Below are 16,706 nucleotides of genomic sequence, written 5' to 3' on the forward strand. Positions count from 1 at the left end.
ACACATGTACTTCTGAATGGACATAAAAGAAACTGATAACAGTTGTAGTCTCTAGGAAGAGAAACTGGCTGTCTAGGAAACAAAGGCAGAAGAAATACTCTTTTTAGTATATTTTGAATTTTGTACCATGTTCATATATTATGTACTTAAAAAACAAAATTATTTTCTTTAAAAATAAGCATGGCAATACTATGCACAAATATATAATTGTGAAAAAGAGCAGTGAACTGAGCATCTAAAATATTTAGGCCCAGTAATATTATGTATAAATGGCAGTGTGTATGACAAGTACAGTCTGTTTTATAGATGGCAAAGTGGAGACTGTGACTTACTTTGGACTAGAAAGTCTACTTCTGCATCTGTAAAACAGATTATAATTGTCATACGCACTTCTCTGTTTTATCAAATCAAAGGCACTATTCCACTTATTCTTTTTTTTTCAAGACCGTCTTGCTCTGTCACCCAGGCTGGAGCGCAGTGGTGCAATCTTGGCTCACTGCAACCTCCGTCTCCTGGGTTCAAGCGATTCTCAGGCTTCAACCTCCCAGATAGCTGGGATTACAGGTATGCACCACCACACTGTGCTAATTTTTGTATTTTTAGTAGAGACAAGGTTTTACCACGTTGGCCAGCCTGGTTTCCAGCGCCTGATCTCAAGTAATGCCCACCTCGGCCTCCCAAAGTGTTAGGATTACAGGTGTAAGCCACCATGCCTGGCCACCATTTATTCTTATAGGTAGAATTTTACATGTCTGTCTGCTCATTGGAATATCAGATTATTAAAGGTGAAAAAAACTAAAAGTCTCTTACTCTTCATATTCTTACAGTTCCTATACCATGTAGAAAAACAGAACAATGGTGTGGAAAAATAATCTATAGAATAAAATTGGTCACTTATTCTGGCTATCCACGTACTCTTACAAATGACTGTTATTCTAATATAATAATTAGTAAATATAAAATAAATTCTGAGAAAAAATAAACATAATATTGAAAGAAAGACAAATAGTAATATCTTTAAGTGACTTTGAACTAGTGACTTTGATGTCATAACTACATGTCTTCCAAGTATAAAATTAATTCTGGCTATATAGCTTCTAAGAGGGAGATCTCTAGTCTAACCCCCACTCTGAGTTCTGGACTTATCTAATTTCATATTTCACTCTCCACTTGAATTCACACAAAAACTTGTATGCATATATTCATAGAATCTTTATTCATAACAGCCCAAAACTGGAAGTAGCCCAAATGTCCTTCAATGGAGAGATGGTTGAATTCTTTACTGAATTACAAAAATCAACATGTCAAATAGAACGCATCCTCTTTCCAAGCATGCTCCTCTCACAGTGTCTCAATGTAGTGAACAGAATAAGAACCATCTAGTTGTTCAAACCAGAAATGTGAGAACCACACTGATTTTTCCTTCACTTCAATCCACTCTCTTTAAGTCAGTCATCAAGCCTCTGAAACATCCCTCAAATTCATGTCTCTTTATCCACACTGCCACAATCCTGGCCCAAGTCATGATTTCCTTTCAACTTAACTACTTCAAAGCAACCCTACAGTTCTTTTCTTACCCTACTCTCAAGCCATCTTCATAGTGTAACCAAAATGATTGTTTAAAGGCCTGTGTTATAGTATAAATTTCTATGTGAAACATTTCAGTACCTTCCAACTGGACAAGCTTACAAACCCTCCATGAATGTCTGTGGCTTATCTTTTCAGTCTCACCTTTTATATTACTTGGATGTGGTCATACTGGATATCTTCCAATTCCTCAAATATATCAAGGTGTCCCTCGACAGGGACTTCATTCACGCTTGTCCTCCCTGGATCACTCTTTCCTTCCCCTGTCCTTTTTTTTTTTTTTTTTTTTGAGACAGAGTCTCGCTCTGTCGCCCAGGCTGGAGTGCAGTGGTGTGATCTTGGCTCACTGCAAGCTCCGCCTCCCGGGTTCACGCCATTCTCCTGCCTCAGCCTCCCGAGTAGCTGGGACTACAGGTGCCCGCCACCACGCCAGGCTAATTTTTTGTGTTTTTAGTAGAGACGGTGTTTCACCATGTTAGCCAGGATGGTCTCAATCTCCTGACCTTGTGATCCGCCTGCCTCGGCCTCCCAAAGTGCTGGGATTACAAGCGTGAGCCACCGTGCCCAGCCTCCCGTCCTTTAATGTAAGAAAATATCTATTTATCCTTTGGGTTTCAGCCTATCTCAAATTAAGTTAGATCCTATTATGATACCCTTCTATAGGTTTCTGTACTTCCATTTGTCTGATAATCATTATTATCCTTCTTCAGCTACTTTCTCCTATCATTAAACCCTAGATTTATTAGTCATTACTCACTAGTCATTAATAACTTCAACCCTTCATAATCTCAGTAATAAGCATCCTAGACTCCAACTACCACCAGATAAATTCATAATTTACTTTCTCCAATACCACAAATCCTATCATCTTTATCCCCTAAATTACAGTTATTCTATTTCATGTTCTTTACTACTCTCATGTACTCACACTCCTCCTTACCCATCTTAAGTTCCATATGCATATTTATAGTCACTTTATAGTAGCATATATCCTTACATCCCTTGACCAATTTGTTCTTCATGTCTTTACCTGGAAAAAGTCAAATCACTCTCTACTTACTCCGCATCTAAACATTTGCAGCTGAACACGATTGGAGGAAAATGCACCTATGCTCACTTGCCTAGATCCAAATTCATTAATACTCAACTGCATTGAAATCTTGGGAATGCCATTGACTCAGCCACCAGGCCCACCAACCTGATGACCCAAGCACTAAGCCATCCTGCCCAGGACTCCAGGAACAAACCTACTTCCAGACCACACCATATGACCTGCCCAGAATCTCTGGATAGGCTGATGCATGAAGGGCATTCCCTGCTGAAACAGTCTGTAAAGACTGGAATATATTTCTTCAGATGCACAGACACCAACACATGACCACAAGGATCATGAGCAATAAAAAAAAAAAACCATAAATCTTAGAGATTCCAATCAATTACATATTTCCCTTTCTCTTTACAGCCCATACCTCTAACTCTTCTCTCTCATCCTCTCTCTCGGAGAATGACATTGTTTCTTTTATTTTGGAAAAGTAAAGGCAGTCAGAAGAGAATATCTCCAAGTTTCATCCTAGTATCTACCCACAGTTTTGTAACTGTGCTCATATACTGTGCATTCACTGTGTTTCTAATGGTTTCATAATTGATACTCCTGATGAAGACCACCTCTTCCACCTGTGTCCAAGAGCCCATTCTCTCTCATCTTCTAAGAACATTGCTCCAGTTATTTTCTCATCTGTCTTAAATCATGAAAATTTTCCTCTCCTCTACTAACTTTCTACCTCCATTCCATTTCTGTTCTCCCCTTTACAATTAAATTCTGTAAACATTTGCCTATACCAGCTGTTTGCAATTCTCTTTCCATTCTCTCCTACACCTGTACCAATTAAAATTTTACCCTCACTCTTCTACCAAAATTTCTTTTATAAACAACACCAATAACAATCACGTTAACAAATCAAAAAATGAAGTCTCATTTTACTTGATCTTTGAACACCATGTGGCAGGGTTAATCACTGTCTCCACCTTGAAATGGACATCACATGCTTGTGTTTTTCTTCCTGTCTCACTAGCTTCTCTCTGTCTTTCTGTATTTTTTGGCTCATTTTCCCTCATCCCCCCACCCCATGTCTTAATGCTGAAGTACCTAGGACTCAGTCTTACATCTCTTTCTTTTCCTCTTCTCTAACTACTTTCTTTGGTAATCTCACCAAGTTAATGGCTTTCTATATAATCTATTCTCTGATAACTCTCAAATTTATATCAATGGTTAGAACCTCTTCCTTGAATTCATGAATTTCCAACTGTCCAATCAATATTTCACTGGGAGGTACGCTAAGCATACAAAACTTAACCCTGGATGTTTTGCACAAATCTTATGCATTCTTCTCCACCTGGTAAATAATAACTCCATCCTCTCAGGTGTTGAAGCCCAAAACCATGATTCAAGCCTGACTCTACTCATTCTCTCACATTCCATTCCATTGACAAATTCTATTGGCTGTAGCTTCAAAATAAATGCAGAATCTAGCCTTTTTTTTTTTTTTTTTTTTTTTTTTTTTACTATCCCCTATGCTACTCTGTTAGTGTAAGTCACAGCAATATTAGTGCATCACCCATTTGGAATATTGGAATAATCTTATTTCTACTCCTGTCCAACTAACACTACTCTTGGAACAACATCCAAGATTATTCTCTAAACTGTAATTCTAATGCTGTAAGCTCCCTAGTGGTTCCCATAGTAATCAGATTAAAATTAAGTCAATATAGTGACCTACAAGATCCTGCATGATCTAACCCCTTTTTACTTTCTGCATTTACTTCTACTCTATCCCTTAATTACTCAGCCCCGTTGATCTCTATGCTGTTCCTAGCACTCACTAATCACACTCTAATTTCAAGCTTTGTGCAGTAGGTCTCCACTTGATTAAAACACTCTTACATGTGGTAAATGGACATGGTTAATTTCCATATGCCTTTCATGTCTTTCCCTAAAGTGTGGCTTTATCTGATTGCCCTACATTAAATTCGTCCCCCAACACATACATATGTGAGCACACTTTCATCCTTTCCTGCTTTGTTGTTATCAATGGCACCTCTTTTAATCTTGTGTAATAGATCTTATTGCATATCTTAAATTTAAACATAAGCTCTAGAAAGGAACAAATATTACATATTTTATTCAATACTGCACTCTCAGCAACTAAAACAGTGCCCAATACACTTTAGGTACTCTCTTTCTAGTTACTGGATTAACTAATGGATTGTTATTAACTGTTCAATGCTTGTCAGCTATGAAAGCTATCCTCATGAGGTCAGATCTGTCTTTTTGTAAGCACTCTAATATAGAATCTATTCACAATATTTCTCTGAATGTGATACTAAGCTCAGAACAGATTCCTCCACTTTTATCAAAGGACATGGCAACACAGAACGTAAACATGTATATTTGTAGAAAAAGTAATGGTTTTTAGTGAATAGGTACAGGTTTTTCCACAATTCATTTTTGGCATGACCTGCTCTCAATGGCATTAATAATTCTTATTGATTAATTAGCATCAGTAAATAGTATTGAAAATTTAATTATAAGATTGGTGAATTGACACAAAAAGCTAGGAGCTGTATTCCATGGGTATAGATACAGAATAAATGTTCAAAGTGGAATTATTGATAGCAGAGAGAAGAGAATTAATTTCAGGAATCATAAACATAGCTGAAGGACACTGTAACGGATGCATATAATTAAGGGTTTGGGATGTACACTTGTGAAACTACATAAGTAAATACTTTATACAACAGTTTCGAAATTATTTTTTCCTAAATAATTAACACCATCCCTCTTCTACTAAAAATAATACTACTGCAAAGTTATGTAATTATCTAACACTAAATACAATCTAATATAATCTAGCACTGGAATTGGAATCTGCTACTTTTATGAAAACTGATTGTGATAGATACTAAAAGATTACTCACCTATTTTTTTTTACTTCTCCCTCACTTCCTTTTCCCTTTATTTCCTCTCTTTGTAACACAAATATACACACACTACCACTATCTCCATTAAACAGTTGTACACACTCATAGACACTTAACTACAACATACACCTATACTTGATCATAGAGTCTGCTACCCTGAAACCAAAAAAAGTCCAAAAAAAAGCATAAGTAAATAGATCAGGAAATTTGAAGCTTTCCTCGTAAATGTTTTATGTAATGAGCCCGCCTGTTGCATCCTGTAATCTTCATAGCCTATATTCAAAGAGGTTCCTCAGTCACTCTAACCCACTCATTCCAGTGATCTCAACCTCTTTTCATCAAGAATTTTTCTCTACTATCATAATATCATTTTTCTATTTAGTCTAAGCCAATTTGCCCTGCACATTCCTTTGCATGTACCTTAGTATAAATATAATTTTTGGCTCAAAAGAGTTATCCAAATATCATAGATCAGATGTATTTATTGTGTCCTTGAATAAAGTTATCAGAGAAAGTTCTGACTGCTCAAAACCTATTATAAACACCTTTATTGAAAACAACTTATATGGAATCTAAGCAAATCTCATCTCTTATTATGGACAGAGAATTAACAGGCTAAATCCTCTCAGTAAACCTTCCCAGTAGCATCTTGAGCATTAACACTTTGGGATTTTCTCTCCAAGGACTTATTCTCTTCATATTTCTCTTCCCCTATGTACCAGCTTATTCCTTCTTTGATGTGCTTATGAGATCACTACATTGATTTAAGTAATAATAATAAATTTTTGGCACAGCCCTTCATTAATCATAAGAAAAAAAGAGTGATGATAATATAAAAGAAAGAGAAGACACAGCTCCTATCCTTGAGAAATCTAACATCTAATGAATCTGAAAAGTAATATCACTTAGAACAATATAATGAAAACTAAAAATGATTGATTATAAACCGAGGTCTACAGTTGTTGAAATGAAAAGATTTAAGCAAATTATGATCAAACATGGAAGACTAAACAGTGGAGATAAATTTGGTTAACATACTTTTAGGGATTAGTGTTTATATAGATTCTTAGAAGAGACAACTTTATGTATGGAGTCTACTGAAATAATTAAAAACATCTAACTAAAGTCATTATTTGTACTATTATGATCAGTGTTCTTTCTTACTGTGAATAAAGAAATGATAAATTTCCTGGGCCCTATGTTAATTCACGAACAACCAACAAAATCAATTTTATGATTTACTAGAAATATCTCCAAAGTTTTAATTTCAACACTATCCCTGTTACTTTAGGTTAAGTGTCAAAGACAAGTCATGTTAACACAGAGATTTGTTGTAGGATAAGACTCAATGAAATAGCTCTTAGGAAACTCGGACTTAGACAATTTAGTTTTCAACAATTGGCCTATTCCCCTCAAAGTCCCATACAATGGAGAGTTATGCTGCCAATATGGCCATGAAAGCTCCTGTAGAGAAATAAAATGCAAAATAAATCAAACAAAAACTTAACATCCTAGAGAATGTTTAAAAGCAAGCATATTTGTGAGTGGAATCAAAGGTAGAAAAAAGAGATAGAGAACTAGGTGGGGTTTTTTTCCTGATATCTATATCTTTGGTACAGTTCTCATTCATAAACTGAATTGTTTTCCTGATTTCTTTGTATAATTTTTAAATACTGTCTTGTATCTCACTGAGCTGTTTTAGTATCAAAATTTTGAATACTTTGTCTGGGATTGTTTACATTTCCTTTTTATTGGGATCTGTTGCTGGAGAATTATTGTGTCCTTATGTTGATATCTGCCTATCTAGTGTAACAGTTACTTTTTTAAATTTTTTGAATTTGCTTTCATGGGGAGGACTTTTTCCAGAAGATGTTATCTAAGGTGTAGGTTGGGTAGGGTTCTCTGGTTTTGATTCTGGGTGTGTACAATAGTGCAGTCTCTGTATGATTTCTTCATCTGTAAACAGTGTCAGTGGTGTCTGTGATTTCTTTGGTGGCTTAGGATATGGTTGTTAGTGGAGGCTGTGCTGAAGTCTTGCTAAGAACTGAGATGCCAGGTGGGCCAGTCTTCGGCTTCCATTGGTAGAATCAGTGGGATAAGCATGTGTGTCCTTGGGCCCCAGGGCAGTATACACTGGCACCAATGTTAGCAGGTTTAGGCAAGCCAATTCTTGTGCTTCCATGTGGCTTGCTTGGGTTCTGGGAATGGCATCAGTAGTTCAGGTATGGAGATGAATTCTTAAGTCCTTTGGCAGTGGATGTGGTGTGGGTGATGGCAGTAGCAGTTGTGGGACAGCCCTCTGGGACCCGTGTAGTCCATGCTGATATTGGCAATGGCTGTGACAGGTTGGGCAGGTCAGTTCCCAGATCCACAGGAGGCACATGAGTGTGGATGTCAGCTGTGGTGCCAGGGGAAGGTTGATTGGGCCTGACCTCAGATCCCAGGAGGGGTGCTGAGGTGCTACCAGTGATGGACTGGGCTAGGTGACCCTCAGGCCCCTGTACACTGTGCTCAGGTTCTGTGGGTGGGTGAAGCCAGGCTGAGCAGACCTTCCCATGGGCTCCTTGGTGGTGTATGAGATACTGGCTATGGTAGGCAGGGGCAGGGGGATCCGCAGGCCACAGATGGAATGCTCAGATAGGAGTGGTAGTGGCTGTTTTGTGGTCCTGGACTGGGGAGTACTGGGTTGCTTTTCCTGGGAGCAGCCATAGGCAAGAAACTGGGGAGGCATGGGCTTTGCTCATGCCTCTGCCCCACAGTAACTCATCATGGCAGCAGTTGCAGGCAGTGAAATTTGTCCTCAGGGTGAGTAAAAATGTGTAGTTGTCCCTCTGGTCGGGATAATGGGAGGTGGGATTACTGCCTAGGGCTCTTGCCTCGGTCCCAGAAGCAGAGTAAGATGCAGTGCTTTGGGATCTGTGCTGTCAAAATGGTGCTGTGCTGCAGTTAGTTAGGACTAGGGTTCGTGGGACCCAGGGTGAGGTTCTTTCTTGGGCAACGCCTTCACATGGTCTCCAGGCAGCTCCCTATGTTAGTCTCAGGGGCTACGATGGTTGAGAGGATCTCCTCTGGCTAGAATTGTAGGTGTCTGTGGTGAAAATGAGGGCTGCTGGGAGTCTCTCCCTTTCCCTTTTCCCACAATGGAGAGCCGCTTGAGACTCACATCCAATCTTGGTTGAACAGGCGGTCTCATTTCCTTCTCTTTTGCTTTTGGTGCTTCCTGGTCACTTCTCTGCTGACTTCCAGTGTCCTCTCTCAGATGATCTATTCAAGGTGTGATTATTGACTGGTTATTTTGGTTACTTTACATGTAAGAGTCAAGTACCAGATGTATCAAGTCAGCCATGTTGGAGCCTCTCCAGTTCCATTCAAGGGACCTGTTTTGAGTTGGCCATAGGCCTTTCCCCGTAAGCAAAATTTCTATAACATTGAAATTACTTGGGAAAAAAAGCTGTCAAAACACTTTGAGGGTTTTTTGTATTGTTTTGGTTTATGGCATCTCACTCCGTCACCTAGGCTGGAATACAGTGGCGCAATCTCTGTCTCCCAGGTTCAAGCGATTCTCCTGCTTCAGCCTCCTGAGTAGCTGGGATTACAGGCGTACACCACCATGCCCAGCTAATTTATGTATTTTTAGTAGAGATGGAGTTTCACCACGTTGGCCAGGCTGGTCTGGAACTCGTGACCTCAAGTGATACGCCTGCCTCGGCCTCCCAAAGTGCTGGGATTACAGGCATGAGCCACTGCACCCAGCCAACTTGGAGGTATTTTGGGGGGGGAAAAAAAAAAGAAGTAATGATTTTTCCTAACTTATGAGATATTAAGACCTACAATAACATCATATTAATTAAAATACAGCTTATTCAATGGAAAAAATAGTAAGTGGAGAAACAGACCATGTATTGAAGGGGACTTGGAATAGTATAAAGATGGCCTCACAGATCTATGAAGAAGGAAGCGTTAGTCTGTCTACATAGGGACAACCAGAACCAAGACTAGCTGATTATCTCACAGTATATGTAAATATAACCTCTAGAAGACTAGAGTCCTAAAAGACAAATATAAAACTCTAAATCTAATTAACAGGACCAGTTACATAATCTTTAAGGCTCAATGCAAGATAAAAAATGATAAAATTTAGGTGGCGGACATTTTGAAAAAATGGAAATTACATTGCAGTAATCCCTAAAACTAAAGAGCCTTATTTTGAATCCTAGTTTCACAATCCATTGCAAGGAAAAGGAAAATTTACTTAAATCCTTTGAGCCTTGGTTTTCTTGTAGTAAAGGAATAATTTTAATACTTTTACATTGAGTTTTTGTGAGAATAAAATGAGCTAATATATATGAAGAACTCAGAACAATAACATACATAATGAGCATGCAATAAATAAATTATTTATAATATATTTGCAGTATATAAAATAAGGAATTATTTGTATGTGGAATGGCTCATACCTATAATCCCAACATTTGGGGAGGATGATATGGGATGATTGCTTGAGGCCAGGAATTAGAGGCTGCAGTGAGTTATGACTGCATCACTGCACTCCAGCCTGGATGACGGAGCAAGACTCTGACTCAAAACAAGAAAAAAAATTAAAGATTGAAAAAAAACCCCAAAATTAAAAAATTAAAATATTATTGTGATCAATATATATAATAAATTTTTGCCAAGCAACAAAAATGGAAACTCAATGGAAAGCTGGAAAAAATACAACACAGTTATAATTGTTAGTAGAATCCTTGGATTGATGGAAGGTCACACGTAGATACCCTGGTGTAAATCAGACAGAATTTTCTTATCTAAAAGATAGCAAAAAGTAAGGCTATACATTGGTAAGACCAACATCCTTATCCCAAACAGAGAAAAATGTGAGCTTTTGGACCCCAAAATTAATTATTTAAAATAATTTAGTATTATTAGCAACAGTGAAGAATAAGATGTAGAAGGTACAAAAGCAATACTATTTCTCTTTATTTCTCTTTCTTTGGTTTTCACAGAACCACCGTAGAATATTAAAGATAATCATCTTTCTGTACTGATCAATGGAATGTGGGTGACCACATTTATTAATTTTTATTGCCAATTTTCTTTCACTTTATATACCAAAATATTTTCCAAGGGAGCCCTCAAGAAGAGAAAGTGAATCTGAACCTCTACCGTAGGAAATGAAAGGAAATTTGACTAGGAAATAGTATTTTAAATAAACAAATAAATATTTTTAAAAACAGTATTGTGAAAGGTCAAATAAAATATTGGGTTACTATTTTAAAGAACAAATCCAGCAAATATATTAAGCTATTGAAAACTGTCTTGTCCATGGTTATGAAACCAAGGAGCAAATACATTAAGAAAAAAAGATAAGAAGAATGTCAACAACAGAAAAATAGAATTCTACAGAGAAATTCCATATGGCTACCCCCTCGTGCTGCAGGTGTGGAGAGACCTCCTGTTTATTCTCACAACAATCCTCAGCACCCAGGGGACAGTTTCTCTCAGGTTTTTATGTCTAGAGATCTCCAGCTCATTCGAAGGCAGGCAGATTTTCAGAGAGGAAAAGATTTTTGAAGATAATTTATGTCGCAATCTCAACATCAACCATCACTTCAAATATTTTTCTATTTATAATCACTGGGAGTGTAAATCTGAAAAGCTCTTTTACCTGTGATTCTGAACACTCAATCAGGTGAGAGAATAGAATAGGAGGCAGGCTGGGAAGCTGTTCGTATATTTTATCTGTTAATGAGTGACCTGACTGCTTGCGAGTATTAAAGTTAGATGCCCAGGATTTAGAGCTGGTTTCCTATTTTTATGATGGAGTCTTCATTGTGGTTGTAGATTATGAAAGCATTTTGTCTTCTGCACTTTTATTGCCATATCTCCTTCTCCATTCAACATGCCTGGTTCTCTAGATATTCACTAAAGCAAATATGAAATCCCTAAATATTGAAATTGCAGTGAAAGAAATATTTTCATACAGAGAAGTTGGCTAAACAACATTCTTAAAACGTTAGGAAAATGTTGTTTTATTATTTATTATTTTTTAAATTTTCTTTTTACCAAATAGATTTTTGATACAATTTTATTTTATGGGTCAGAGAACCAAAAGTAATATTTTAGCTATCATTTGTACTTTTAAAAGACATGGTAAAAGTTTTGAAAAATATGCAACATATGTGGCTATCAAAGAAAGCTACTTTAAATTGTTTGAAGGCAGTCCTTCAGGAGGTGTGGTAAAGGTTAGATAATTTCTCAAAATTTCCTCCAGGTGTAAAGCCAAATATCCTATGGGCTCCCTAGAAATGTTTCCTAGTTCATTTTTTTTTTAACTTTAGTCACACCAAATCATTTTCTTCTCTCATCAGTAATTTTTCAACCTTGACTTATTTCCCATTTATAGGAAACACTCTAATGTCTGCATCTTTCTTCTGATTTCCTATTAGTTCTTATTCTTTTCTAAGTGCCTTCCATTTCTATGGATTTCCCACACATTCTTGCTTTTTTCCTCCTAATATGCAAAAGTTAATCCACTATGTTTGTACAAGAAAGGAACAAACAGGAAGCTATTTCACAAAATTATGTCTGCTTTTGTCAGTGCACCTATAGAAGATAATCCCAAGTACTTTGCAAATAACGTTAGAAAAAACCTCCAAAAGATATTTTTGCCTTTCGGTAAACAGTATAAATTTAGTCAAATATTAAACCTCATTATAATTATCTTACTTATAATCCCTCGTGTGTTTTAACAGTTACTGAAAAAATTCTATTATTTCAATTCTGCAAAAGAAAGAAAAATGAATACATTTCTTTCATAGAAAATGGAAATTTTATTTGATGGAAAGAAGGGGCAAATAGAGAAAACACATTTTACAAATGAAAAAGGCTAGAAATGTGTGGCAACTTTGGAGAGAACTGGTATGAAGCCAATGGACTCTGGGTTGATGGAGGAGAAACTGTCAGCGCCACATTAATGAAACTAGAAGTAAAGAGAGAAAATTCACTTGAGATACAATGTTTCTTCACATCTAAAAAGTGTGTTTATTTCAGGAAAAATAAAAATAAGACTTAAGAAAAGACACAAGAGAAGACAGAATTTTCAGTGGTCTAAATTTATAGATACTTTAGAAGAAGAAACTATTGGGTAAAATGAAGGAAGAATTGTTGAGTCTATTGGAAGAGTTTTTCTTATTCAGAGATTCAGGGGTATGAAAAAGGAAAAAGTCTCAGTGCAACTGGAGACTAGAGGAACAATATTTGTCATCAAGTAAGTAATTTGGGATTTACTTTGAAAAAATTTAAAGGCTTAGATAAGAAGAAACTAAGCACGTTATCTGATATAGCAGAGATAAACCTTCAAATATACCTCAGGTTAGTATTTGATTGATGTATTATTTTTTCCTATCCCAGTAGAGCTCCACGACATTGCCAGAGATGTGGGTTAGAAAGAGATCAGTAAGAGAACATCTCTAGCCTTATCTACGTTCTAAGATGAGAACAAAACAATTACTACTATTTTAAAGGGTTTTTGTATCTCTTTAAAGACTTTGTGATTATAATGAGTTCATCTTTATCTTTCTCTCTTAAGTCAAAAAATTTCAGGAGCCATTTTCCTGGGTCAAGAGACATCCAAGTGGTGGTGCACCTAAAAATTGCCCCCTATTAACGCTGACTTGGTTAGGAAAGGAAAGTTGTATCAGAATACGGATGTTCACAACCAGAGAAGATGTAAGTTAACAACATGTTCTAAATCCCCAGAAGAAACAAATATGTTAATGATATACTTAATTTTAAAAAGTAGTTAAGTCATAGTCCATAATATGCATAAATCCTTAACATTGAAGAGACCAACAGCTAAGCTTCTGTACAACTTCTGAGGTTTGGAAGAAGTACAACAACAGTACTCTCCTTCCAAGTATCTTTGGCTTGGTGAGAAAATTCTGAGCTGGAAGGATTCTGATTAGTGTTCCATACATTATTTTGTCTTTTGTCTGAAGTGATGCTGAATACAACCTCAGTCACCAAATTTCTCCTCTTGGGAGTGACAGACATTCAACAACTGCAGCCTTTTCTTTTTATGGTTTTCCTCACCATCTACTTCATCAATGTGGCTGGGAATGGAGCCATCCTGATGATTGTCATCTCTGATCCTAGACTCCATTCCCCTATGTATTTCTTCCTGGGAAACCTGTCCTACCTGGATATCTGTTACTCTACAGTGACACTGCCAAAAATGCTGCAGAACTTCCTCTCTACACACAAAGCAATTTCTTTCTTGGGATGCATAAGCCAGCTTCATTTCTTCCACTTCCTGGGCAGCACAGAGGCCATGTTGTTGGCCGTGATGGCATTTGACTGCTTTGTGGCTATCTGCAAGCCACTTCGCTACACTGTCATCATGAACCCTCAGCTCTGTACCCAGACGGCCATCACAATCTGGATCACTGGTTTTTTCCATGCCCTGCTGCACTCCGTAATGACTTCTCGCTTGAACTTCTGTGGTTCCAAACGTATCCATCATTTTTTCTGTGATATTAAGCCATTGCTAAAGCTGGCCTGTGGGAACACTGAGCTTAATCAGCGGCTACTCAGTACTGTCATGGGGACAATTGCCATGGGCCCCTTCTTTCTGACACTTCTCTCCTATTTCTACATTATCACCTGTCTCTTCTTCAAGACCCGTTCCTGTAGCATGCTCCTCAAAGCACTGTCCACTTGTGCCTCCCACTTCATGGTAGTTATTCTTTTGTATGCACCTGTTCTCTTCACCTATATTCATCCTGCCTTAGGGAGCTTCATAGACCAGGACCGGATTGTTGCCATCACGTACACTGTGGTCACTCCAGTACTAAACCCACTGATCTATACTTTGAGGAACAAGGAAGTGAAGGGGGCCTTGGGTAGAGTGATCAGAAGGCTTTGATTTGAATAAACCAGAGAACTCTTCTGAGGCATAAATAACCAGCAATGAAAAAGTAGAGATGTGTAATTTTACTGCTTCTCAGATGGTTTATAAGTGTAAAATAGAGGCAACTGGATAAAAGAAAAAAAAGTCCAATCTAGTTGTAGTAAACAATACATTTCTAAGTAACATGAGGAATACTTGAATATGCAAGACACTAGCCATGGAACCCTAATGCTGAAAATTTTTTGGAATATCAGTTGATATAATTGACTTGTTATGTATTCTAACATGTACTTGTATGCAATTGTATGTAGAATTTTGCCTATATTGCCCATGTGTTGTATAGATAGATAATATTTAGGACTGTTTATCTGTAAGATCCTTTTAGTTTAACATATTTTAGTCTGATCAATAAAATTGTTATGCTTTTTTATTTTAAGGATTGTCATGTAGGGCTATGTTTATTCAATTGGAAAAGTAAATGCTAACTTGCATATTATTTAAATAAATTTTAAAGCAGTATGTCATGATTTCTTTTTAGTTTGGTTGGTTTTTGTTCTTTTAATAGTGATTCAAAATACAAAAGACATAGAAAGGTGTCAAATGTTTCTCCCTCATCTCTGCCCTCCTGCCACTGACTTACTCTTCATATACAATCAATGTAATCAGTTGTTATCTGTCCTCACAGAGATCCTTTATGCTACAAAGTCAAATACAAATATTTTCTTTAAAAAAGAATGGCAACAAAAGCCAAAATTGACAAATGGGATCTAATTAAACTCAAGAGCTTCTGCACAGCAAAAGAAACTACCATCAGAGTGAACAGGCAACCTATAAAATGGGAGAAAATTTTCACAACCTACTCATCTGACAAAGGGCTAATATCCAGAATCTACAATGAACTCCAACAAATTTACAAGAAAAAAACAAACAACCCCATCAAAAAGTGGGCAAAGGATATGAACAGACACTTCTCAAAAGAAGACATTTATGCAGCCAAAAGACACATAAAAAAATGCTCATCATCACTGGCCATCAGAGAAATGCAAATCAAAACCACAATGAGATACCATCTCACACCAGTTAGAATGGCGATCATTAAAAAGTCAGGAAACAACAGGTGCTGGAGAGGATGTGGAGAAATAGGAACACTTTTACACTGCTGGTGGGACTATAAACTAGTTCAACCATTGTGGAAGTCAGTGTGGTGATTCCTCAGGGATCTAGAACTAGAAATAGCATTTGACCCAGCAATCCCATTACTGGATATATACGCAAAGGATTATAAATCATGCTGCTATAAAGATACATGCACATGTATGTTTGTTGCAGCACTATTAACAATCGCAAAGACTTGGAACCAACCCAAATGTCCAACAATGATAGACTGCATTAAGCAAATGTGGCACATATACACCATGGAATACTATGCAGCCATAAAAAATGATGAGTTCATGTCCTTTGTAGGGACATGGATGAAATTGGAAATCATCATTCTCAGTAAACTATCGCAAGACCAAAAAACCAAACACCACATGTTCTCACTCATAGATGGGAATTGAACAATGAGAATACATGGACACAGGAAAGGGAACATCACACTCTGGGGACTGTTGTGGGGTGAGGGGAGGGGGGAGGGATAGCATTAGGAGATATGCTTAATGCTAAATGACGAGTTAATGGGTGCAGCACAGCAGCATGGCACATGTATACATATGTAACTAACCTGCACATTGTGCACATGTACCCTAAAACTTAAAGTATAATAAAAAAATAAAAAAAGAAGAATGGCAATGAACAATACATGTTATATGAACAAACCAATGTTGAGGGCAATGTGTATCTTGGAGATCTTTCCCTATTAGTACATAGAGCTTCTTTATTTTTTTAACATGCATGGTGTATGCCAATTTGTTTACGTATTATGCTTGATACATGAGTCTCCTATCATTGGACATCTGTGTTATTTCCAATCATATGCTGCAGTGTATAATCTTGTGTACATGTCATTCCATATATGTGCAAGTCTATTTGTAGGACAAACTTCCAGACATGGAAATGTTAGGTCAAGGGATATGGTTATTGTAATTCAGATAGATACCACCAAATTGCCCTCCCCAGAGGTTATAAAAAATTTCATTCCCACTTGCAATGTAGAAGTGTTTAGATTTTACACTACATTGAATATGAACGATGCCAGTGACTTATTTTGTGGATGCTTCCCTGAAAATACTCT

The 16,706-nt window shown here is 37.1% G+C and overlaps 2 protein-coding genes across 7 annotated transcripts in view; one reads left to right on the forward strand and one right to left on the reverse strand.

Moving 5' to 3' along the window:
• The window catches only part of LOC129038763 (olfactory receptor 5V1), a 115,917-nt gene that overhangs the window by 30,440 nt on the left and 68,771 nt on the right, over positions 1-16,706 (reverse strand). Inside the window, exon 1 of one of the 6 annotated variants that reach the window (XM_054492157.2) lies at positions 8,729-8,829. The exons of the other annotated variants lie outside the window; for them this stretch is intronic. The gene's annotated coding sequence lies outside the window, so the exon portion shown is untranslated. Of the gene's footprint in view, positions 1-8,728; positions 8,830-16,706 lie in introns of those variants that run through there. 6 annotated transcript variants of the gene reach the window in all.
• On the forward strand, positions 12,651-14,873 carry LOC129038769 (olfactory receptor 12D2). Its single transcript, XM_054492165.2, has 2 exons — positions 12,651-12,832; positions 13,563-14,873. Coding segments are annotated over exons 1-2 (927 nt in total). The 5' UTR covers positions 12,651-12,831; the 3' UTR covers positions 14,489-14,873.

The sequence above is a fragment of the Pongo pygmaeus genome, chromosome 5 (genome assembly GCF_028885625.2).
Source record: "Pongo pygmaeus isolate AG05252 chromosome 5, NHGRI_mPonPyg2-v2.0_pri, whole genome shotgun sequence".
NCBI classification, from domain to species: domain Eukaryota; kingdom Metazoa; phylum Chordata; class Mammalia; order Primates; family Hominidae; genus Pongo; species Pongo pygmaeus.